This window comes from Stegostoma tigrinum, chromosome 21 (assembly GCF_030684315.1).
Source record: "Stegostoma tigrinum isolate sSteTig4 chromosome 21, sSteTig4.hap1, whole genome shotgun sequence".
Taxonomy (NCBI): Eukaryota; Metazoa; Chordata; class Chondrichthyes; order Orectolobiformes; family Stegostomatidae; genus Stegostoma; species Stegostoma tigrinum.
Window position 1 is genome coordinate 9875450 of NC_081374.1, and position 18772 is coordinate 9894221.

At 40.5% G+C, this 18772-nt stretch overlaps 1 protein-coding gene across 6 annotated transcripts in view; it reads left to right on the forward strand.

Moving 5' to 3' along the window:
- Positions 1-12267, forward strand: part of LOC125462726 (nuclear transcription factor Y subunit alpha-like) — a 68270-nt gene extending 56003 nt beyond the window's left edge. For 4 of the 6 annotated variants that reach the window (XM_048553005.2, XM_048553001.2, XM_048553004.2 and 1 more), the window contains one exon: positions 9572-12267. Coding sequence is in view for 4 of the 6 variants with exons in the window: in XM_048553001.2 (XP_048408958.1) it covers positions 9572-9622 (51 nt within the window). In the remaining 2 variants the exon portion in view is untranslated. Of the gene's footprint in view, positions 1-7462; positions 7506-9571 lie in introns of all 6 variants that reach the window. The other 2 variants (XR_007249693.2, XM_048553006.2) reach the window with 1 other exon arrangement.
- The last annotated feature ends 6505 nt before the right edge of the window (positions 12268-18772 follow it).

Below are 18772 nucleotides of genomic sequence, written 5' to 3' on the forward strand. Positions count from 1 at the left end.
TGCGGCTTGAGGTGGGAGGAGGGGATAGGTGAGAGGAAGAACAGGTTAGGGAGGCGGGGACGAGCTGGGCTGGTTTTGGGATGCATTGGGGGAGGGGAGATTTTGAAGCTGGTGAAATCCACATTGATACCATTGGGCTGCAGGGTTCCCAAGCAGAATGAGTTGCTGTTCCTGCAACCTGTGGGTGGCATCATAATGGCACTGCAGGAGGCCCAGGATGGACTTGTCGTCCAAGGAATGGGAGGGGGAGTTAAAATGCTTTGCAACTGGGAGGTGCAGTTGTTTATTGTGAACCGAGCGTAGGTGTTCTGCAAAGTGGTCCCCAAGCCTCCGCTTGGTTTCCCCAGTGTAGAGGAAGCCACAGCGGATGCAGTATACCACATTGGCGGATGTGCAGGTGAACATCTGCTTGATGTGGAAAGTCATCTTGGGGCCTGGGATGGGGGTGAGGGAGGAGGTGTTGGGACAGTGTAGTACTTGCTGCATTTGCAGGGGAAGGTACTGGGTGTGGTGGGGTTGGAGCGGATTGTCGAGCGGACAAGGGGTCACAGAGAGTGGTCTCTCCGGAAGGCAGACAAGGGTGGGGATGGAAAAATGTCTTTAGTGGTGGGGTCGTATTGTGGATGGCGGAAGTGTCGGAGGATGATGCATTGTATCTGGAAGTCGGTGGGGTGGTATGTGAGTACTAGGCCTTGTACTCGATGCCCCTTCTAATGAAGGGAAGCATGCCGTAAGATTTTTTTAACTATCTTATCTACTTGTTCTGCCACCTTCAGTGATCTGTGGCCCTGCATATCAGTATTCCTAAGGGTTCTGCCATTCACTGTATAATTTCCATCTGTAATAGACCTTACGAAACGCATTGCCTCCCATTTGTCCAGATTGTCCATGCCTTCAACCAATCTGTATCCTGTTGTATCCTCTAACAACTTCCTCACTATCCACAACTGCACCAATCTTTGTATCATCTGCAACTGACTAATTAGACCAGCTACGTTTTCCTTCAAATATTTTATGTAGATCATGAACAGCAGAGGTCCCTTTAGATCCCTTTAGAACACTACTAGTCACCTGCCCACCATTCCGAAAAGCATCCTTCCATTGCTACCCTCTGTCTCCTATGACTAACCCGGTTCTGTATTTATCCTGGTACCATATGACTTCACCTTTTTGTACCAGTCTGCCATGAGGGGCTTTGAATACAAAAGTTAGGAAGGTTATACTTTGGTTATACAGGCCATTGGTGAAGTACTGTTTACAGTTTTGGCCTTTTTTAAGGAAGGATGTTAATATGATGGAAGCAGTTCAGAGAGGTTTAGCAGACCAATACCTGGAATGAGTGCATTGTTTTATGAAGTAAGTTTGGAGAGAGTTGGCTTGTATTTATTGGAATTTAAGGGGATATGAGGTATTTTGATTGATATGCAAGATCCTGAAGGTCTTAACAGAGCGCATGTGGAAAGGACGTTTCCCCTTAGAGAATCTTGGACCAGGGATCAGTGTTTCAAACACAGGATTACTCTTTTAAGACAGCTAAGAATTTCTTCCTTGCAGAACGTCATGAGTCTTTGGAGCTTTGTACAGGTTTAAAGCTCCAAAGAGTGATAGAAGCAGAATCCATGCCTGTCTTTAAGGCAGAGATAGATCCTTGGTCAGTAAGAGATTGAAAGGTTATTGGGGTAGGTGGGAATGTGGAGTAATCAGAGTGATCATATTTTGAAGGGCAGACCATGCTTCAGGGGCCAAATGATATACTCCTGCTCGTGATTTATGTGACCTGATGCCTGTTGTATGTAGCTGTCAGCCTAGTGTTATGTAAAAACCATGTTTTGATATTGAAAGTACAAATATGTTCCCAAAAGCAATGTGCTTAGATAGAGATAAATAACAATCTTAATGAATTAATACAGTTGAATCATTTTGTTGGAAGTCTTGCACAGCTATTTTGATCAGGGTATTATAAAACTGAAGTCGGACTACTGAGCAAGCAGCATATTGTAGTCCCATGAGCACTGGAGTCAACTAGATTGTCCATATTGGACAGATATTAGGCATTTCTTCAAACCAATGAGCTTGTGACTGCATGACTGCACAGATCACCAGATGTAATACCATGTGCTGCTGTTATGGAGACACAAAATGAGTAGCCATTCATTTAAAGGAAGTTAAAGAAGCTGTGAGATCTGAGCTCACCACAAATATTTATTATTTCTGTAGAATATGTCAAATACACTTCACTCAGTCACTGATCAGCAAGGAGAATTTATTTTGACTTCACTGTGCTTCTGGCTGATGAAAGGCCATCAGTTATTTAGGGAAAGAATTCTTAAATTCATTATATTTTTGGATTTGGGCCAAAAAGTCAAACTGGATATTCTTGGAGAAATAACTGAAGAGGCCAGAAGGAATAACAAATTTGCTGTGAAAGGCACTATTTGAATCATTTTAGATTTGAGTCACATGTACTCAAGTACAGAAGTACAGGAATACAGTGAAAAGTGTATAACGTAGCCACACATGGCACCATCTTAGGTACTGAAGTACCTAGGTACAAAAAAGCTTAGGTACAAAGTAGTAAGAGAAACAAGTAGAAAAATAAAGAAATGGGTTATAGTTTACATTTAAAGTCTTTTGTAGTTTAAACTAGGAAAATACAGGAATAAGCTAAAAGCTCATTTTAGTCTTCCACTTATCTTGCTCTCTGGAAGACCTTAGCTGTCTGTTTCGAAGCAGCCGCCACCGATATCATCGCTGCTGTTGAAACTGCCACCTCTCCCATCTCCCCCAGTGCCTCAGGAATGTGCTGGACTGTATCAGCTCGTACACTGAGCTAAGACATGGCCGTGAGCCACCAAGAGACCGACTGACATAACGCCAAGAGACCAGGCTGATAGGTGCCAAGGGATGGGGCTGGGACCCACCAAAAGACACCTTTGGGATTTCAATATGTAGGTGGACTGGGGAAATCAGGTTGGTAGTGGAACTCGAAAGAGAATTTTTGGAATGTCTGCAAGGTTCTTTGGACAATTGGTGGCAGACTCAACGAGGGAACAGGTAATTCTGTATTTGATGCTCTGTAATGAAGCAGACTTGATTAGGCAGCCAAGGTGAGAGAATTCTGGATGTGAGTTTGCTCGCTGAGCTGGAAGGTTAGTTTTCAGATGTTTCGTCACCATTCTAGGTAACATCATCAGTGAGCCTCCGACGCGCTGGTGTTATGTCCCGCTTACTATTTATCTGGTTAGGTTTCCTTGGGTTGGTGATGTCATTTCCTGTTCTTTTTCTCAGGGGATGGTAGATTGATTTGGAGCCAATGTGTTTGTTGATGGAGTTCCGGCTGGAATGCCATGCCTCCAGGAATTCTCGTGCATGTCTCTGTTTGGCTTGTCCTAGGATGGATGTGTTGTCCCAATCAAAGTGGTGTCCTTCCACATCTATATGTAGGGATACGAGTGATAGTGGGTCATGTCGTTTTGTGGCTAATTGATGTTCATGTATCCTGGTGGTTAGCTTTCTGCGAAAGAATTTTGTGAAAACAGAGTCCCAGGTAGACAGGGTAGTGAAGAAGGCATTTGGTACACTGGCTTTTATTAGTCAGTGCATTGAGTATAGGAGTTGGGACAGGACAGTATTCAGGCCATTCTTGGAATACTGTGTTCAACTCTGGTCTGTTTGCCATAGGAAAGATGTTGTGAAATTTGAAAGGATTCAGAAAAGATTTACAATGATGTTGTCTGGGTGTGAGCTGTAGTCAGAGGCTGAATAGGCTGGGACTATTTTCCCTAGAGCATTGGAGGCTATGGGGTGATCTTAGAAGTTTATAAAATCATGAGGGGTATGATAGGATGAATAGCCAAGGTCTTTTCCCTTGGGTAGAGGAGTTTCAAAACTAGAGGGCGTAGGTTTAGAGAAGACCTAAGGGGCAATTTTTTCCAGAGGGTGGTGTATGTATGGAACAGGTTGCCAGTGGAGGCTGGTGCAATTCTGACATTTAAAAGGCTTCTGAATGGGTATATGAATAGGAAGGGTTTAGAGGAGTATGGGCCAACTGCTGGCAAATGAGGCCAGATTAATTAGTTTAGAAGATTGAATCAGATGTAACTGTGTTACAGTTGAGTAAAGGTAACTACAAAAATATGATGGAGGAGCTGACCGGAAGGGGAGCCTAGCAGGGAATGAGGATAGAGCAACAGTGACAGAAGTTTCTGGGAGCAATTCAGAAGGCACAGTAGAATTTCAACCCAAGGAAGAAGAAACAAACTAAGGGGAGGATGAAGTAATCATTGCTGATGAGGGACGTTGGGGACTGCATAAAAGCAAGAAAAAATACAATGTGATGAAGGTTACTGGGAAGCCGAGGATTCAAGGATTGGGAAGCTTTTTAAAAATTAGCAGAGGATAACTAAAAAAAGCAATAAAGAGGGAGAAGGTGAAATAAGACAGTAAGCTAGCTAGTAATATAAAAGAAGATTGCAAGTCTTTTTAGATTTGAGGTAAGAGGCAAGACTGGACATTGGGCCACTGGAAAATGAGGCTAGAGAAGTAGTAATGGAAACAAAGAATTGGTAGAAGAACTGAATAGGTATTTGGCATCATTTTTCACAGTGATAGACACCAGCAGCATATCAGAATTTCAAGAGATTCAGGGAGCAAAAGTGAGTTTAATTGCCATGACTAAGGAGAAGGTGCTGCGATGCTGAAAGGTCGGAGGTGAACAAATTACCCTAACCCAGATGGGCTACACCCCAGAGTTCTGAAGGAGATAATAATGGGCTAATTAGCCTGACTTTGGTCATTGGTAAGGTTTTAGAATCCATTATTAAGGATGGAATTGCACAGTAAAATAGGGCTGAGTCGGCACAGCTCCCTCGAGGAGAGGTCACGCCTGACAGATCTGTTAGAATTATTTGAGCAGGTTTGACAAAAAACAGCCAGTAGACTTGATATATTTGATTTCCAGAAGGCATTCGACAAGGTTCCACACAGGAGTCTGCCAAGTAATGCCCATGGTGTTAGGGGCAAGGCACTGGCATGGATAGGGAATTGGCTGACTGACCGAAGGCGGAGAGTTGGGGTAAAGAGGTGTTTGTCAGGATGGCAGCTGGTAACTCATGGAGTTCTGCAGTGGTCTGTGTTGGGGTCACAGCTTTTCACGTTATGCGTTAACAATGTGGCCAAAGAAACTGAGAGCTTGTTGCTAAGTTTGCAGATGACACAAAGATAGTTAGAAGGACAGGTCATATTGAGAAAGCAGGGAGACTGCAGAAGGACTTGGACAAGCTAGTAGAGTGGGCAAGGGAGTGGCAGATGGGGTACAATGTGGCAAAGTGTGAGGCCATGCCCTCTGGTAGGAAGAATAGAGGCATAGACTGTTTTCTAAGAGGGCGAAGACTTAAGAGATCTGACCAAAGTCAAGAGTCACACAACACCAGGTTATATTCAGAGCACTGCTCCTTTGGTGCTGTGAAAGCTTGAGGTTGAATAAACCTGTTGGACTATAACCTGGTGTTGTGTAACTTCTGACTTTGTCCACCCAGTCCTCCACCAACATCCCCACGTCATCTCCAATTCAGAGAACTGAAGCAGAATGGGAGTCCTGGTTCAGGATTCTCTAACCATTAACATGCAAGTTCACTTGGCAGTTAGCAAGGCAAATGCAGTGTTAGCATTCATTTCAAGAGGGCTACAAAAGAAGAGCAGAGATGCATTGCTCAGGCTGTATAAAGTCCTGATGAGACCTCATTTGGAATATTTTGAGCAGTTTTGGGCCCACTATCTAAGGAAGCATATGCTAGAGTTGGAGGGGCTCAGAGGAGGTTCACAAGAATGATCCAAGGTATGAAGAGCTTCTCATATGAGGAGCTGTTGAGGACACTGGCTCTGTACTTGAAGTTTAGAAGGATGGGGGAGGGTGCAGAATATTGAGAAGCATGGATAGAGTACATATAAAGATACTGTTCCCAATAGTATAAGACTAGGGCACAAAAATACAGCCCAGATAGACTGACCTTTTAGAACTGAAGAGGAATTTCTTCAGCTGAAGTGTGGTGAACCTGTGGAACTCATTGCCACAGGAGGATGTGAAGGCCAAGTCATTGAATGTATTTCAGAGATAGATAGGTTCTCAATTAATAAGGGGATCATGGGTTCAAAGGAGAAGGCAAGAGTATGGGGTTGAGAAATGTATCAGCCATAATTGAATGGCAGAGCAGACGAAGTGGGCCAACTGGCATAAATCTGCTCTTCTGTCTTGTGTGTTGTGGTCTAAAATCTATCATGAGAAAAGGATTAGAATCTTAATATCCACCTGCCCTGTATATTTACTTTGGACTAGTAATAGTAGTGGTAAGCTATTTATAGTATAAATGAATTTGAAAGTCACGCTTTGCAGCTAAACCTACAATGATTGTAGTGAAGAAAGGGTGGGTGCTGCTGTCTCAATTTCTCAGCTAATTTCACATGATTCTGGTGGTGAGAATCTGAGAAATTGTCATGGGGGATTTAAAAGAGGAGGCAGAAAGAGGTTCTTTAGAATGGAAAAGTAATGCCACATTTGGCGACTCTCAGCAAACAGATAATGCAAAAAGTCCAAAAGGACTCTGGATGAATTTGAAGAGAACACAGAAATAAGACAACAAAGAGTGGAGTATTATGTCAAGATTGTAACTTGGTGGAGGCATTAGGAGAAAAAGTCATTTGGGGTGATACAGGCAGAAGGCCAGAGGATACTAAAAATTTGGTAGACGAGCATCTGAACAAGATTAGGGCTAGAAGTCCAAAGGAATCAGAAGAAAGGGAAAAGAGATTAGGAGAGCAGAACAAATTTGCTTCTTTGGGAAAGAAAATCTCTAATTTATTAAAATTGGCAAACATTGATGTGGAAGAGATCACAATAGCTTTGTGGATATTTAAATACTGGAAAGATTGATCAAGATGGTGCTTACAACTCTGTTGTTGAGAGCTTGAACAACAGCTTGTGCCAACTGCAGTGGACAAAGGAGTTTGGAAAAGTAACTGTCTTGAGTCATGGGTCTTTACCCAAAGCCTTAACCCACAATTCACTTCCAGAGCTGACTGATCTGCTGTATATTTCCAACATAGTGTATCTGTTACCTGATTAACCTGGTCTCTCATCAGCTGCATGTTATTAATTTGAATGTAGTATTACTAGAACACTCATGAGCATGTATGTAATTTGAATAAGGGGAAATCGTATCTGGTCTTCCTTGAAAGTATGCAATTTTTTTCTTGCCGTTTTTTCCACTTTGAATGTAGAAAGGAAACTTTTGGAAGTTGTACACAGACCATCAATGCAATTTATTTTCTTCACCCTTGAAAATGTATCCTTGAGAAATGAAGATTTTAATGATGCTAGCCTTAAGTATTTATTGAAAACCAACCCTTAAGGTTGTCATCTGTAATTTTTGTGATATTTATTTGTATATTTATATTTATTCAACAGCCTGAATGATTTCTGGTAGGCTGTAGGAAAAAACAAAAAAAAGGTAATGTATTATGGTGTGGGGCTACCACTTTCACTCTGCACTCTGACATTCTCCTCAATGAAAGTTCTGCAACGGTGCAGGTTTAGCCAAGGTAGTATTGGAAATAGGATGGAGTAACAAAATCTGGTTTTGCACACACTTGAGCCTATTAAAGCCATAACATAATAGAGTCCATATCTTTGACCACAAGAAGAGATCACATTTCCAGTACTACAGCTATTGGTTTAAGATATGGCACTCTTATCCAGAATCCATAATCATACTGCTCATTTCCCAGAGGTTGGATCAGTACATATAATACCGCGTAATCTGAAAATTCTGACTTTGGTGCTGAAAAACAACTACTTTTAGCTCTTTACCTTTGAAAGCCTTCCACTTAACCAAATAACATGTCAAAGCTCCTTCTGTAGACATTGCTCCTTCATACAATTACGTTTCTGCATCTGATTTCCTTTTAGTCTTAATTATTGCCTGATCCATATTCCTGGGGACTTACCCACTTCAAACAATTTGAAAACAGTAGTATCATGTCAAGGAGCTTTCCTCACAAGCTAAACATAAAGTAAAATACTGCAGATATTGAAAACTTAGAATAAAGAACAGAAAAAGCTGGAAATATTTAAGTGTAGCAAATGATCAGTCAACATTTCAGAATGAAGAACAACTATCATCTGAAAGAAGGTTTTGCACCTGAAACATTGACTGGTTTCCATTGCTTCACAGCTGTTTCTTAACCTCAGTATTTCCAGATGTTTCTGCCTTTTGTTTTCACGTGTACTGTAACAGTTTCAGATTGCATTATTAGTCCAAACAGCGGAATTGTGCTTGCTTGTAAATGTACTGTCAAGTCATTTTGAATATGTTCTCAAACCACGAATGCACCAACTTCGGATTGACTTGGGTAAATAATGATACACAATACAATACAATACAATACACTACATCACAACTTCGAACATCATAAGTGTTTTAAGGCAGTGAAACCCTTCTTTAGCGTTTTTAATCAGGGAACCAAGTTTAATAGATAGTTAAGACTTCACGAAGGGTGGAAAAAGTTCAAAGGAAAACACCAAATAAATCAGTTATTGGATGATGCCAAGCTTTGGCTTTTAAAGTCTGACATAGAGAGCAGATAGGCATTTGGAGAGAAAAATAATTGCACAATTTTGGACAAATTACATGAGATGAATGTGATGAGTTTAGATTGAGACAGTTAGTGTGAAGAAATAGATACACAATAGTATTGATGCATCTTCAAAGAGATAGCAGAAAAGCTTTGAGCACTGGCCAGCGTAACATTGATGAGATAAAGGAATGATGGGTCAGTTTGTGATGAAGTTTAGAGACTGGAGGTGGGAAATGGATTACCTATCATATAACTAGATTCATCGCATCTTCCAAGGTGTGGAAGTGCTCGGGTCATGGACTCTGTTAGCCAATGTTTAGAGTTCCTGGGATAAAGGGAGATGTGTTTGGCGTGTTTAGGGAATAGAGGCTTCCTGTTGGCAGCAGTAGAAGTGATAGAGATTTCTGGTGTTTAGTTTTGCCAGAAGCATTGAATAGCTTTTAAAGGAAGATTGGTGCTATCATGTTGGAGAATATGGAGTTGATCCAGCCATTGCGCTGTAATAGAAATTGAGGTCATGTTTAGCAAGAAATTCTAAAAATGAAAATTAATCAAACATGGATTGGAATCTTCAGTTTGTGTAAATAAGCTTTAGTGTGGGAGGGCTCTATAAAAGGGATCAGACAGAGGACAAAGTTATGAGAAACCCCTGAGTTAATGAAACATGCCAGTTAACCCAATATCAACTACAGCCCAGAGAATGTTATTTCTAATGACATATGGTAAACTTGGGACAGATGATATCAACAACCCAACTTATCCCTCTGTCCTTAAATCTACTTTTTCCCCATAGTGAATAATTTAAGTCCTTCAATGCATTTAGATTATATAAATCTTCTAGGGACTATTTCTCAATTATTATTTTCTGAATTGATTTTAAATAGAAATTATGCTTGTGACAATTTTCAGAGGTATAATCTCCTTTTCCTCCTCTCTGCAGAAACACCAGCAGAATGAAGAAATAGTGGGTCAGGTGATCAGGGTGGCCTAAACCTCTGCCTTATGCAAGTCCTTTGAAACAAACACCAAGTCAAATTGACAGTCTCTCCTCCATCCAGTATTCCTACATTGACTGCCTCGCCTGCATTCCTGAAACAGAAGTGGAGTTTTACAACAAAGTGGTTCTCTAGGAGAGAAAAACATCCCTTTTTTGCAAGTCCTGAGAATTTAGACTAAAGAACATCACCGAAGTATCAGTAATGAAACTCCAACAGGAAAAGGACTTCAAGTAACCTTTAAACTAGATGGAGAAAACCAATGTTGCAGCTGCTTTCAGTGGTGATGGTATGGAGTCAATATTAGTTTTGGATGAGTGGGGAGAACCATCCTGATGCTTTGTCCACTTTTAGAAGTTGGCAAAGATCAGAGTGTAGTGCGCTGTAAATTTATCAAAAACCTCAAGGTGGGGGGTGGGAGTTAAGAGAAACAAGTTGAATAGTTATCTTGTAATGAGTGAGGGAGGAGAGGAAAGGGTTTACCTGATGCATTTGGTATATTATTATGAAACTTACATGATTTTGTATTTTTCCAGTGTTTGTTAATTGAGATAATGTACAAGTGTGTGTTTTTTTCTTAATTTTCATTGTGTACCCAATGCAAATACTCAGTAAAATGTAGCAGAAAGACTGCTTCCCGAGAGATGGTAAACCATTTTGGAAAACCATTTATTTTACAGAATTGGTGTTAAATTGGATGCAATTTCAGTGCTTCAAATCTGGCTGTAATGCGGCAAGAAAATGTTTTTCTTAAAATGGATGATAGGATGTATTACAAAATAGTAAGTTAGTGCAGCATGAGGGCCAGTATAAACTATAACAATCCGATATTTCAACTTTTAATCATTCTAAGATAGGTTAGCTGGGACAGCAATAGATCTTAGCCGGGACAGCAATAGATCTTAGCCATGGGCCTTAGACTTGTTGGGGGAGGCCATCACAAAACATTTAAGCAATGGTTGCTGCTTCTCACCATGGCTCCTGTTAGTACAGACGTATGGATGTTGAAAGAGGACAACTCAGTGACACTGTCCATAGTTGAATGACACACCATGGTTCATTGTCTTGCATGAAACATGGCAATTTTTGTGGTCAGACAAATGTATTGCAGTCAACAGAACTTTGCTCCATTATGTATTGGTCCTTTTTTCTTTTGTAAGAGTGAGGGCAGAAAAGTATGCATCACAAGAAATGATTATTTTCAAAATGCTTTTGTTTTCTTGTTTTAATATCAGGCTACTTTTCTCCCCCCTAGAGAAACATCAAATGTAGGAAGAAAATTCATGTGAAGTTAACACTACAATGTAGCAGCATGCAACTGCAGCCTAACTTATAAAATCCCATTTCTTTAAACATTGTTGTGCTTACATTACAGAGTAGTGTTTGTTGCCTCTTTGGAATAAAAGAGGAGACAGTCACGTTTTGAAAACAGAGCTTTTGGCTAACAATTTTTTTTCTTCAAAAATACTGTCCTTTTTCCTTTGTGACTAGTATTCAGATCCAGCAAGGAGAAGAAGAATGGAGTTTCTGAAGATTTGGATTAAATGGAGTAAAATGTCAGTCTGTTAAAATATACTTTCACATTCATTAAGATTTAAAAAAAACAAAGAGCTGCCCTCCAGGATGTCTGTTAAAGATGCGATGAAAAACATTTGACAGTCTTCATGTAGCACTTGATCTTGGCCTGGCTCTTCAGTGCATGTGTTGGAAAGACAGTATTTTTGTTTTGTCAGGTATATGGACTTGGTTTCATATCTGACCTAGGAAGGATAAAAGGATTTTTTTTCATATGAGAAACATCCTTTCAAATGTGGAACCAATTTCCAATCCGACTACTACAGCAGATGCACGTCTAGGATTTTAAAATGAATTTGGGGCATTCTCAAACAATTCATTTTCCAGTAAGCTCAAGTCTACAATAAGCCTACATTATGCAATAATTGGGTAACAAGAGAGCCATTGGTGTAGGAATGAAAATGTCTCTGCTCTGAGGATCTACTGAACTTTCCTGATGATGGATAATTGGTGGAAGCCAGAGTGTCCCTTGTGGCCAAATTCTGGCAAATGCACAGTTTGGACCAATAACAGCCTAGGAAATTACAAGCAGCTGTATAACTTCAATAGTTGGGTAATAAGGAACTTAGCAGAACAGACTTCATGAAGTTTTACCATTGGCTGTAGCCCACTGTTATGCTTGAGCAGGAAGTACTCCAGGGCAATAAAGTATAAATTGGAGAGGTCTTTGAACAATCAACAGCAAACCCAGTATTTGCTGATTCTGAATGCAATACCTTCCACACATGCACCTGAAGAACCAGTTATCCAGGTAATTGACTTTTTACCCTTGTGTCAATTAACATTACACAGTGACTGAGTAGCACTAAAACTCAGTTTTAAGGGCTCTGAATATCAGGTAGAACATTTTAATTGTTGCAGATGTTATAAAAGGTCATGCAGATTATAATTATTTCAACCAATGCATTGAAATGAGTGATGACTTTTTGTATATAGGTTACAGATTTATAATTTTTATATACAGCATTTGGTTTGTAAGCATGAGTATGAATTTAGCTGTAGAAGAAAAGTACTGTGTACGTGGTTCAGCTAATAAAACCTTACCATTTTAGTATTTTAAAAGAAATTTCTTGTTTAAATCTTTATTACCTTGCTGGACTGGTGTTTGACTTAACTTGACACATAGGTATAGTTTCCTGTTAACCTGATGGTATTTCTGCTCATTATATTTTTAGCCCAACACTTTAGAATTTGTACTATTGGTGAAAACTCTCCTGAAGATTTGGCACTTAATCTCCTGACTGAAACAGTTGGAGTATACACACAGGCATACTGCAGTGGTTTGGATGGGAGATTGACCATATAGCATTCACAACTGTTTAGATCATTACAGCAGAGGATCATAGCAATTATACCAAATACATTGGCCTTGTATTTTCTAGTTGAATGGAATTGATAAGTTAATTTTGTGCTGATAAAAAACTTGTCACAATGAGAAATTGTGAAAGATGAAATGCTTTTTTTTCCTTTTTCAAATATTAACGCTGGCCTAACTTGCATGAAATCATGTTGTAAAAAGTCCATTTGTTACTGGGTTTGACACTCAAAATATATGGATATGCTGTCACATTAAAAATAGTACCTGATTTCAGTATGCAGTTACGCATGATCAGGTAGCTATTTCAAACCATTGCCAGTAAAGGGACCATAGGGCTGCTCTTGAATTAGAGAGACGATGGGTGAAAGTATAATCCAAGGTCAGATGAGGGGAAAGATTGAGAGCACAAGTCCTTCTGCTACTGCACCCATCTCCCACCAGATTTTATGCTCACTATTCCGTGCAACATCTTCACTCAGTCACTTGTTACGTATTAAACAGAAAATAGAACCAGGAATATGCAATTCGGCCCCTTTCAGCCTGCTCCATTGTTCAATATGATCATGACTGATTCTGAGTACCTAGTCCCCACATTCTCCCAATACCCTTTGATCCCCTTAGCCCCAAAAACATTATCTAATTCCTTAAACTTTCAATGTTTGGACATCAACTCCTCTTTATGACAGAGTTCCACCGGTTCCAGTCCTAAATGGCCTACCTTTAAAATGTGACCCCTGGTTCTGGACTTCTCAGTAATCAGAAACATCTTTCTTGCACTATAACTCTGTCTAGTCCTCTTAGAATCTTTATAAATTTGAGATCCCTACTCATTCTTCTGAACTATAGTGAACATAATGCTAACCAATCCAGTTTCTCGTCATCTCAGTCCTGGCAATCTGGGACTCAGGCTGGTAAACCTTGCTATACTCCTTCATAGCCAGAACATTCTCCAAAGACCAAAATTACACACCATATTCCATATTCCAGACATTCTTACCAAGAACCTGTGCAATTGAAACAAGGCATCCCTGCTGCTGTACTGAAATTGATTATGAGGGTCAACATCACTTACCACCTTTAGCACTTGCTGCACCTGCATGCTTGCCTTTAGTGACATGTACAGACACCCAGATTTTGTTGCACATCCCCCTTTCCCAATCTGTCACTGTTCAGCTAATAACCTGCCTTCCTGTTCTTGCTACCTAACCTCTCATTTATCCACATAGTACTTCATCTACTCAACATGTCAAATCATACTGAAGCAGCTCTGCTTTGTCCTCCATCCTAGATATGTCATCTGTAAACTTGGAGAGATGACATTTGTAAATCAATTTGTGAATAGTTGGGGTCTAAATTACTGGCTGTAGCTCAAATGAACATTTCTTCTCCTCCTCCCCCCCCCCCCCCCCAGAAGTTCTGAGGGAAGGTCACCAGACCTGAAACATTAACACTGATTTTTCTTTTCCTTCACAGGAACTGCCAGACCTGCTGAGCTTTTCCAGCAATTCCAGGTCTTGTTCCCAATTTGCAATATCTTTCAGTTTTTATTTGGTTAATTCTTTCTCTCTGTTTCCTGCCAACCAGCTAGTTCTCTATCCATGTCAATATGCTATCCCTAATCCCACAACATTCCATAGGCACCCTATTATCAGTGTATGTTTGAAAAATAAGGTTTTTTTTGTCTCAGACCAAAATGAAAACAATCCTTCAAATGAAGGCAAGGAAAGGGACAATGACCATCCAGCATCATGTTAGCCCAGGGCCATAGGCCAAAAGGGTTTAGACAATTTATTGACAATGAAAATTACACATTCCTAGAAAAACAAGTGTCAGGAGCAGAGGGAAGTTCTGGGTTCTCCTCAAGCAGAATTTGTCGGTAGACAAAAGAGTCTTCATTGAAGAGCCCTCTCCAGGAAGGTGGACTGAATGAAGGAAGACCTAGGGAAGAGTTACCTAGCACCTCAATTAGAACGCCGTCCCTATCATTTAAATGAGAATGAAATATTTCATTTTAAAATAGCTCACTTTGTCCTCTGGTATCAGTGAACCAGCCCCGATTGTTGTTATTTACATAAATCAAGTATGTAAATAATATCTGAAGTACTGCTTAATAAATATCAAAGTTATTTGCAAATCATCAACTGCCAAAATGATCAGTTATTTGAACACCCTAAAGTCAATATAAGGGGTTGATAAATATCAGACACCCATGTCTGTGTATAAAAAGGTACATGCAGCTAGTGCCCACTGAGCATGCCTAGAGACACCAAGTAATGTGGAGGCTGATTGGGGCTTGGCTCAAGTGAAAGTTGCCAAGTACTTTGCTACTTCATGTAGAGAATTCTCAAGAGCTAGCTTGTTTGGTGAGTCAAGAGATGGCAAATTTGAACATCAATGAGACAAGTTGGTGTTAGAGGCACTTATGGATTAATACCCTAAATTAGTAACTCACTATTTTACAGCTGAGTCTTGGTATGCAGCACAAAAAAAAAACCTTTGTTCTAACTCATCTATGCCAACCAGACATCCTAAATAAATCTTTCCCATTTGTCCCCTATCCCTCTAAACCTGTACCCATCTAGCTGCCTTTCAAATGGTGTAGTTGTACCAGCCTCCACCACTTCTTCTGGCAGATCATTCCATACATGTACCACCACCTGCATGAAGATCTTTCTCCCCACTTCCCCTTAAAGCCACCATCCCCTCCAGGTTTTGTATTCCCCTAACCGGGGTTGGGGCGGGGGGGAGGGGGAAAAGGAGGAGAGAAAGACCTTGACTAAAATCACCCTACCCATGCCCCTCACAATTTTATAGATATCTGTAAAAGGTCACTCCTCAGCTTCCAAATCTCCAGGGGAGGATAGACTCAGCCTATTCTGCCTCTCCCTACCAGTTCAAATCCTCCATCTGGCAACATCCTTGTGAATCTTTTCTGAACCCATTCAAGTTTCATAACATCCAATCCTATGGCAAGACGACCAGAATTGTGCAAAGTATTCCAAAACATGGCTTAACTAATGTCCAGTACAGCCACAACATGACCTCTCAACTCCTATGCTCAGTGCACTGACTGATAAAGGAAAGCATACCAAAACACTTGCTTCATTATCCTATTAACCTACCTGTGACTCCACTTTTCAAAAGGAACTATGAACCTGCTATGAACCAAGGTCTGTTTGAACAGCAACACTTCCCACAACTTTACCATTAAGTGTGTAGCTCCAGTCCTGATTTGCCTTTCCAAAATACAGCAGCTCATACTTAAATTCCATCTGCCACTCCACACATCTGATCAAGATCCCTTTGTACGGAGGTGACCTTCCTTTCCTGCCCACTAACTTTGGTGTTAGCTGCAAGCTTAGAAACCATACCTATGTTCACATTCAGCTCATTATATAAAAATGTCAAAAAGCAGACCACTGGTCACAGATAACAGTTTAGAGCTAGAGGAACACAACAGGCCAGGCAGCATCACAGGAGCAGGAAAGCTGATGTTTTGGGCCAGGACCCTTCCGGTCACAGGCCTCCAGTCCGAAAAGCAACCCTCCTCCACCCTCTGTCTTCTACCCTATCATTAAAGCTAGTTCTGTGTCCAAGTGGTTAATTTTCTGTATTCCATGTGATATATCTTACTAACTAGTCCACCATAAAAGGAGCTTTGTCAAACACCTTCCTGAAGTTCATGTAGATCATCAACTCTTGGAAACATTTCACACTTCATACTTTTACCAACATTAAGTCTGGCCACTCCAGGCTGCTCATATAATGCTGCAACAAATCTCACCCTAGACTATAAAGATAATAAAACGTGAGGCTGGATGAACACAGCAGGCCAAGCAGCATCTCATGTGCTCCTGAGATGCTGCTTGGCCTGCTGTGTTCATCCAGCCTCATTTTATTATCTTGGAATTCTCCAGCATCTGCAGTTCATTATCTCTCTCACCCTAGACTATGTCCTGCAAATGATTCGGCCCAACATGTTCAACTTAAAGTGGTGCATTTAGCAGCTATAGTCTCTCTAAATTGACCAGGCATTCCTAAAGAAATGTTAACAGTACTTAGAAATCATTTAAATATAAATGAGAATCCCAGCTAATCACCTATTTTAAAATGTCAGTCTTTGAAAGATATTATACCTGTTGAGGTTGGTTGGCCTGCCAAGCTGGTTTCTTGTTTTGCAGACACTTCATTACCCTGCTGGGTAACATCCTCAGTGCAGCCTCCGATGAAACATCAGTGTGTTTTCCAGCCTGCTTCGTAGGGTGCTAGGCTTCTAGGAATTTTTGTGCCTGTCTCTGCTTAGCTTGTCCCAGGATTTGGGTGTTGTTCCAGTCAAAATGGTGGTTTTTCCCCTTAATGTGAATTGGGACGAGTACTGGAAGTCTTTTTGTGTTTCTCAGTCACTGCAGGGGGTCTTGTAGATGACACTGGTCCTATCCATGGCAGGGAGTGGGTCTTTAGTTTGGGCAAGCAGTTGTTGTAGGGTTGATGTGGGTTTGTGCGCCACTCGGATGCCCAGCGGTCATACAGGTCTTGTGGTGAGTTCTGATGTGTTCCTGACGTAGGGTAGTATGATAAGTGTGTTAGGGCGTGGAGTATCTTCCTGATGTTGTTCGTGTAGGCATCTTCTACCCAGTTTTTTTTGGGGATAACCATTCTCCTTAAACCTGGAAGAGGTAGAGGTATTCTTCCTCCTCTTGGCGTAGTTCCACGTTGCTGCTGTGTTGTTGAAAGATACACCAGTGACTGAGAGAAACACTACATTGGACACCAACTGGCTACAAAAAGACTACCAGTATTCACTCATCTCAATCCACATTGTGGAGAAAAACTACCGTTTCGACTGGGACAAGCTAAGCAGAGACAGGCACGAGAATTCCTAGAAGCCTGGCACTCCACAAAGCATACTATTAATAAACATATTGAACTTGACCCCATGTACATTCCACTATGAAGGAAATCTGGAAGGGAGGCAACCCATCTCAAATGGACCAGAGTTTAAAATCCACCAACGCTTCATCGGAGGCTGCACTGAGGATGTTATCCAGCACAGTAACGAAACAAGAAACCAGCTCAGCGAGCCAACCAACCTCAAACACCCACAACCCGAGTTACAAATCTACTCCAAAACCTTAGAGACACTATAGCTACCGGGCAATAATGACAGCAAGCTGATTGATTCGCAAATTTCTTTTTTTAAAAAAAGGCTGCTGTTTCCAAAGATCGATTATTCACAAGCCATATAAAAACTTGGTTAATTTCATTTTTCTCAATGCATTACATACTTCACTGTGAGCTTAAAGTACACAAAGTTAAATATCAATGCCCCAGGTGGTGTGTCAAGATATCTGAACAAGTTGATTAAAAATGTCTACATGCCTAGGATTTGATGGCAGTGTTAGTGTCACAACATATATTCCAAGGAAACATGTTAAGAATGTGCTAAGCAAGCATTCAAATTAAGTGGTACCCCAAAACATAGCTCACTATAAACAGATTAACTAATGGATCTTTTTATTCAGAAAGAATCAAAACAAATAGTAAAGGCTGTCAAGCTTGGCATTTTGACAGAATATATTAGTTAGTGTATAACTGATTTTAGTAGAAATCAAACTCCTGCTCATCAAAAGCAGACAGGGTTTTTCTTTTTAAAAAAAAAGGTACTCGTAACAGGAAACATTGTTAAAAAGTTACTAAGCAAGCCAGCAGGCCGCAGAGGGATTTTCAGGGCATTTCACAATCTACTATCAGGGGGAAGCAGTAACATGCTCCACACATAAGTGGAATAAAGACAGTAGGTGTATTGCAACTGGTTATGAAAAGAAACTAATATTCATTGAAAGCTAGCCTCAAGGAACAATATTAACGTGTAGGTCTGCAATACAAAAAAAAACCACTATCTATTCAGGAACAAATTGCTTTGTTAAAAAAAAATGTACACTACACAAGTCAATCCAATATACTTAACAGTACTCCCATGAACAAAATGTATTGGCATCTACAAATAGGAATACAAGAATTCTGCCACAAACCCAAAACTAATACTAGAAGAGAATGTTATTTCACTTCAAAGCAAAAATTTTTTTTTAAAAAGCAAGTTAGGCAATTTATTCATTACGACAGCCAACATGACTCTTCAATGCTATTTTCACCAACTTGGTGTTTACTCACTACATAATGCAATGGTGCATTTTAATTCCTTTATTTATTTCACCTGTACATGAAGGTCTAGGAATACACTACAATCCACCTG